Genomic DNA, 6,845 nt, shown 5'->3' on the forward strand with positions numbered 1-6,845 from the left:
CCCACAGGGTCTCCAAGGCTGTCAATCTTCACAGAAGCAAAGCCCAAACCACACCCACTGCATGGAGTCCATTCCGACCCACAGCGACCCTATTGGGCAGAGGGTTTCCAAGGCTGTAATCTTTACGGAAGTAGACTGCCTCATCTTTCTCCCTTGGAGCACCGGGTGGGTTCACGCGGCCACCCTTTTGGTTAGCAGCCACCAGTGCTCCGCCAGAGCGCCCGCTCATCCCTGGTGGCCACTGGTAAACGCCGGTCCCTCTGCGTTTGCCTGTTCTAGATATTTCATGTAAGTGGGGTCAGGTGCATTTTCTTCTTGTCAGTAAGTCTCAATAGAATTCTTTATTGAAATAGCTTGCCATTTGGGGTGATGTGGGGGAGCTCTGGTGGTGTAGTGGCTAAGGCATTGACTGCTAACCAGAAGACTAGTGGTTCAAACCCACCATCCACTCCTCGGAAGGAAGATTGGGCAATCTACTTCCGTGGAGATACTGTCTCAGTAACCCAAGGAGGGGTCGCTATGAGTCGGATCTGACTCGACGGCGGTGAGGGTTTTTTTTTTTTTGGGGTGGTGATTAAACACAAAAATCCCATTGCCATGGAGTCTGTTTCAACCCACAGTGCCTCCCATGTGTTGCAGAGTGGAACTGTGTCCCGTAGGGTTTTCTTGGCTGTAATCGTTATGGAAGCGGATTGCCAGGCCTTTCATCAGCAACGCCTCTGGGTGCTTCAGACTGCCAGCCTTCAGTAGCTGAGCATAAGCCATTGGCACGGCTCAGGGACCTCGTGTGGGGGAGGGGTGCTTTTCAGAAGAGGAGAGCCCCGCTAGGGCTGGTGGTGGGCTCAGCTGCCTCCCAGGAGAGGAGCGCCTTGGCTGGCAGTCATGGGGTCAAGGCCAGAGCCCACCAAGCCTGATGGAAGACGCTTAGTGGGAAAAGCCTCTTGGAACCCATGGTGGGCTTCTTTCCAGATCTCTTGTTTACCTGCTTTGCAGATCTCAGAAGGGTGCTTCTTTTCTTTTTATTGTGATTTGGGTGAAAGTTTACAGAGCAAATTTACTTTCCATACAGCAGTTCACATACACGTTGTATTACGACGTTGACTACAATTTACCCCAATGCAACAGCTCTCCTCCCACTTCCTCCCGATAGTTACCTCTTCCCTGTGTTCATCCCTCCATGCGCTCCTGCCCCCTGAGCTGTCTCCCTGTACATACACAGCCCTTCTTTCTCCCATGATTGTTCTCTCCAAGGGATGTATGTACCTCAGGTACATGTTCAGCCCATATGCCTGTCTTTTGTTTGGCTGGAAGCCACAGGAGTGGGTTCAATTCCAGACCTGAGGGGCAGCTCAGGCCATAGTCTCGGTGGTTCCACAGGCTCCATCGGGCCAGCAAACCTGGTCTCCAGAAGGGTGCTTCTAGAGGAGTTTGGTGGGCTCTGCTGTGCGGTTAGGACTCTGGCATACCCTGTCCTGTGGGCTCTGGTGGGGCCTTCTGGGTCCTCTTCCTCCCAGGCTGCGGACCACCCTCGGGAACTTGGTGTCTCCTGATTCCAGGACCTGCCCAGTGAAGATGACGCGGGCACCTCGGCGGCCATGGTGGCGGGCGGCATCCACCTCCTGGACTTCTCCGACGAGATCCTGCTGCACATCCTTGGCCACGTGCCCAGCACGGACCTGGTGCTGAGCGTCCGGCGCACCTGCCGGAAGCTGGCGGCCCTCTGCCTGGACAAGAGCCTCATCCACACTGTGTTGCTGCAGAAGGACTATCAGGTGAGGCGGGAGCAGGGGCCAAGGGCGGGCACAGGAGACTGGCAGCACCTGAACACCACTCTTGGGCCTGCCAGCCAGCCCTGCAGCTAGAGTCTGCACTGGAACCGTCCCCAAGACAGGCAGGGGGCAGAAAAACATGTAGTAGGTCCCTGGGAAGCGGGCACACATAGGTGGGTGGTATTCTAGGAGGGAGACAGGCTGAGTTTCCATAGGTTCCTCCGAGTGGCATAGCTGGGCTTCGGCTGGGCATTGGAGTTCTTACAGAGTTAGACGTGCAGTTCTCAGTGGCACAGTGGGGTGCACCAGGGTACACCCCACCTGCAGTGCAGGAGCCTTCGGTTGCTCTCCGTCCTTGTCAACACTTGCTTCTGTCAGTCTGTTGAGTCAGCCGTTTCCCAAAACACCAAACCCAGCCTGTTGCCGTCCAGTGAATCCCGACTCTCAGCAGCCCTATGGGGCAGAGTGAAGTGGCCCCAGAGGGCTTCCTACGCTGTAAATCTTGACAGAAGCAAGCAGACTGCCACATCTTGCTTCTGGGAGTGGTTGGTGAGTTCCAACTGCCGACCTTTCGGGTAGCAGCTGAGCTCGTAAGCACTGTGCCACCAGGGCTCCTTTTAGCCATTCCCTGGGTGGGTGATGGGGTCTCCTTGTGGTGTTCACCTGCGTTTCCCTGATAAGGTGTGGTCACTCACCTTTTCATAATGAGGACAGGCCCATTGTCTGTTATCTTTTCAGAAGTTCAAGTCTTTTGCCCATTATTATTGAGTTACTTGTGTTTTTCTTACTGAGTTGTAAAGTTTTTTATAAATGCTGGATGTAAGTCCTTTGTCAAGGACCTGTATTGTGGGTCTTTTTCTCCCAGTCTTCCTGTTTGGTATTCTGAAGTGTTGAAGAGCAAACGTTTTTAGTTCCAGTAAAGTCTAGTTTGTTGAATTTTTCCTCGAGTCCATGTTTTTTGTGTTGTAGTTAAAGTCTTTGTTAAACCCGAGGTCATGAAGGATTTCTCTTAGGTTGTCTTGCAGGACTTTTATAAACTTACCTCTTTTTTTCCAAATAATACTTTATTGTGTTTTAGGCGAAAGTTTACACAGCAAATTAGGTTCCCCTTTAACAATTTGTACACAGATTGTTCTGTGCCATTGGTCACAGTCTTGACACTCTGTCAGCATTCATTGTTTCTAGTCTGTTTGTTCCTGTGAGCTCCTCTCTTAAGGCAATCTAGATCCATTTTGTGTTAGGCTGTTGTATGGTGTGAGGTAGGGGTTGAGCCTCCCTGTGTGTGTACAGTCATTGGATTGCTCCAACACCCTGTTTGTTTATTGAAGGGATTTTCTTTCCCTCCTTGAATTGCCTTGAACTGTTCTTGAAAAGCAGTTGACGATGTATCTTTAAGAGAAAGATCAACAGAATTCTCTGGGCCCTTGACGTGACTCCATATCTTAGGAGATCTGGAAGGGCTCCTCACTGTTCTCAATGTTGTTGGCTGCTGTTGGCTTCACCCCTACTCCTGGTGACCCCATGCATAGTGGAACAAAATGCTGCCCGGGCTTGTGCCATGCCCTTGGTTGGCTGGGCATTGACTGTTTTGATCTGTGCTGTACCTATGATTGGTTGGGGATTGCATTGTTTTGACCTGTGCCGTGCCCATGATTGGTTGGAACTTGGACTGTTTCGACCTGTGCTGTGCGGTGATTGGTTGGGGATTGACTGTTTTGACCTGAGCTGTGTGGTGATTGGTTTGGGGTTGGGCTGTTTTGACCTAAGCCATGCCCGTGATTGGCTGAGGATTGACTGTTTTTACCTGTGCCATGCCCATGATTGGTTGGGGATTGGACTGTTTTGACCTGAGCCATGCCCGTGATTGGTTGGGGGTTGGACTGTTTTGACCTGTGCCGTGCTGTGATTGGTTGGGGCTCGACTGTTTTGATCCATAGGGTTTTCATTGACTGATTTTGGAAGTAGATCACCAGGCCTTTCTTCCTCGTGTGTCTCATTCTGGAGCCTCTGGGAAGCCTGGCCTGGGTGGTATCCATGCCTGAGAACTGAACCCGGGTTTCCTGCCTGGAAGGTGAGCGTTCAACCTGGTGGCACCTGGGACGAGACTCCTGGGCGCTCTCTGCTGGAGCCAGTTGTCTTCGACTCTGCCGGGGAGGGAGGTCAGCCTCATGCCCCCAGAGTAACGGGCCGGACATGCTATCTGTGAAGGTCGTTCTGGTAGCAGAGGTTTTGATGCTCCCAGCACAGTGCTGCCTCACGTGTGTCTGGAAATTGAAGACCTGCTCGTGCTGGTGGCACAACAGGTAGGGCATCTGGCTGCTAACCAGAAGGGCAGCGGTTCAAACCCACCAGCCGCTCCACAGGAGGAAGATGAGGCAACCTACTTCTGTAAAGATTTATATCCTTGGAAACCCAGTAGGAGTCACTGTGAGTTGCAATCAGCTCAATGGCTGTGGGTTTGGTTTTTCAGTTTTTGTCTTTGGATGGTGTAGGTCCGTTCCCATACATGCATGTCAGAGATGTAACCACTGTCCCCGAGCTAAGGTATAGGTGCTTCTGTGGCCCAGCTTGTGACAAGGATGTGTGTGTGACATCCAGCCACGATGTCCAACTGCAGGACGTCAACTGGACACAACATGGTTACTTAAACCTCTCCAAACCAAACCAGACTCAGTGCCGTCAAGTGGGACCTGACTCAGAGTGACCCCTCCTGGGGTTTCCGAGGCAGCATTTCTACAGAAGTAGATTGCCCAGTCTTTCTTCTGAGGAGCGGCTGGTGGGTTTGAACCGCCAGCCTTCTGGTTGGCAGTCAAGTGCCTTCTTGGCGTGTTTTTTTTAGTTTTGTGTATTTTGTTGGTGTTGAGAACGTATACAGTAAGCATGCACCGCTTTGAGAGTTCCTGCATGTACGATCCAGTGACACGGGACAGGTGTCGGATCGTGCACTGTTCTCACCCGCCTTTTCTGATTTGTCCCTCCCTGTTTCCAAACTCACTGCCTCCTAAGCCTCCTGTCTGGCCTTCCGAGTTGCTGTTGTCACTTTGACTCCATAGAGACAGTTCCTACAAGAGCATGTGCTTAAGGCGGACATCCCTGACCGGTTAAGCTGGGCTGTTGTTTGCTTTTAAGAAGACCTTGGGGAGTATTTGGGAGCTCTGCTGGTGTGCCTAAGGCACTTGACTGCTAACCAGAAGGCCAGTGGTTCAAACCCACCAGCCACTCCTCGGAAGGAAGACGGGGAAATCTGCTTCCGTAGTGACACCGCCTTGGAAGCCCAAGGAGGGGTTGCTGAGTCGAGTCCGACTCCACAGCAGTGAGTTGGGTTTTTGTTTTGGGGCATATTTTAGGTTAAAGTCTGAGGTGCTTTAGAGGAATGTTTGATGGTGGGAAAATGTGCACAATGAGAGGGGAAGCAGCACCCCAGCTCGCGGTGGGGCCGGCCTGACGCCGTCTGTTCTGTGGGGTCAGGAGCTCGAGGAGCCCGCCTCTCTGCTCTCAGGGTGGGGGTTTGTAGCCAGACTCCTCTGCACTGGCTGCTCGGGGCTGTTGGCCCTGGGTAAGTTTGTGGGTGTTACCTCAGCGTCCTGGGGCTGCTGGCACCAAGTACCACAGACTGGGCCCATGAGAACAGAAGGTCACCGTCTCACAGCTCTGGAGTCAGGAGCCTGAGATCAGGCTGTCGGCCATCTTGATAACCTCTGCCTCACACTGGGGGCCTGGGAGGACAGAGGTCAGTGTCTCACAGCTCTGGAGTCGGGAGCCCGTGCTCAGGGTGTCAGCCATGCCCTCTGACAGAGAATCTGTCCCTGCCTCCCTCCCCGCATCTAGAGGCCCCAGGCGTCCTGTGGCTCGCAGACCACCTTCAGGTGGTGGGCGTCCCTGTGTGTGTCTCTTCTCTTTTATCATGATACCACTCGTCTCAGATCTGGGCCCATCTTGCTCCAGACCTCACGTTCACTGATAGCTTCTCTAAAGGCCCAATTTCCAAGCAAGGTCACGTGCACAGGTACCAGGGTGAGGACTTCCTTCAGTGTTTCTTTTGGTGGCTAGGGTTCAGCCCATAACAGGAGGCAGGGGACACCAGTGTTCCCCAGAGTCCCAGTCCCGCTGAGTTCCTCGTGACCCCAGAGGGTTCTCGCAGACCCCGGGTGTCTTCAGCCCTCCCCTCCCCTGTCTCCCTCAGGCCAGCGAGGACAAGGTGCGGCAGCTGGTGAAGGCGATCGGCCGTGAAATCCAGCAGCTGAACATGGCCGGCTGCTACTGGCTGTCTGGTGCCACCGTCGAGCACGTGGCCCGCTGCCGCAACCTGGTGAAGGTGAACCTCTCGGGCTGCCACCTGACCTCCCTGCGCCTCTCCAAGGTGCTGTCGGCGCTGCAGCACCTGCGCTCCCTGGCCATCGACGTGAGCCCCGGCTTCGACGCGGGCCAGCTGAGCAGCGAGTGCAAGGCCACGCTGAGCCGCGTGCGCGAGCTGCGCCAGACGCTCTTCACGCCCTCCTACGGCGTGGTGCCCTGCTGCACCAGCCTCGAGAAGCTGCTGCTCTACTTTGAGATCCTGGACCGCACGCGCGAGGGCGCCATCCTCTCGGGCCAGCTCATGGTGGGCCAGAGCACCGTGCCCCGCTACCAGAACCTGCGCGTCTTCTACGCCCGCCTGGCGCCCGGCTACATCAACCAGGAGGTAGTGCGCCTTTACCTGGCTGTCCTCAGCGACCGCACGCCCGAGAACCTGCACGCCTTCCTCATCTCCGTGCCTGGCAGCTTCGCCGAGAGCGGGGCCACCAAGAACCTGCTGGACTCCATGGCCCGCAACGCCTGCCTGGACGCGCTGCAGCTGCCCCGGTCCTGGCTGAACGGCTCGGCGCTCCTGCAGCACATGCGTTTCAGCAGCCCCTTCTACTTCAGCTTCAGCCGCTGCGCCCTGTCGGGCGGCCACCTGATCCAGCGGGTCATCAACGGCGGCCGCGACCTGCGCAGCCTGGCCAGCCTCAACCTCAGCGGCTGTGCGCACTGCCTCTCACCAGACGCCCTCTTCCGCAAGGCGGAGGACGAGATCGACAGCAGCATCCTGGAGAC

General features: G+C 55.0%; 1 protein-coding gene across 1 annotated transcript in view; it reads left to right on the top strand.

Annotated features, from left to right (window-relative positions):
• The first annotated feature begins 1,565 nt into the window (after window positions 1-1,565).
• Window positions 1,566-6,845, top strand: part of FBXL18 (F-box and leucine rich repeat protein 18) — a 29,077-nt gene continuing 23,797 nt past the window's right edge. The window contains exons 1-2 of the mRNA XM_007942811.2: window positions 1,566-1,772; window positions 5,953-6,845. Of these exons, the coding sequence (XP_007941002.2) occupies window positions 1,596-1,772; window positions 5,953-6,845 (1,070 nt within the window). The 5' untranslated portion in view covers window positions 1,566-1,595. The remainder of the gene's footprint in view (window positions 1,773-5,952) is intronic.

Source organism: Orycteropus afer, unplaced genomic scaffold (genome assembly GCF_000298275.1).
Source record: "Orycteropus afer afer isolate SDZICR_OR568_19922 unplaced genomic scaffold, OryAfe1.0 scaffold00006, whole genome shotgun sequence".
NCBI lineage: Eukaryota > Metazoa > Chordata > Mammalia > Tubulidentata > Orycteropodidae > Orycteropus > Orycteropus afer.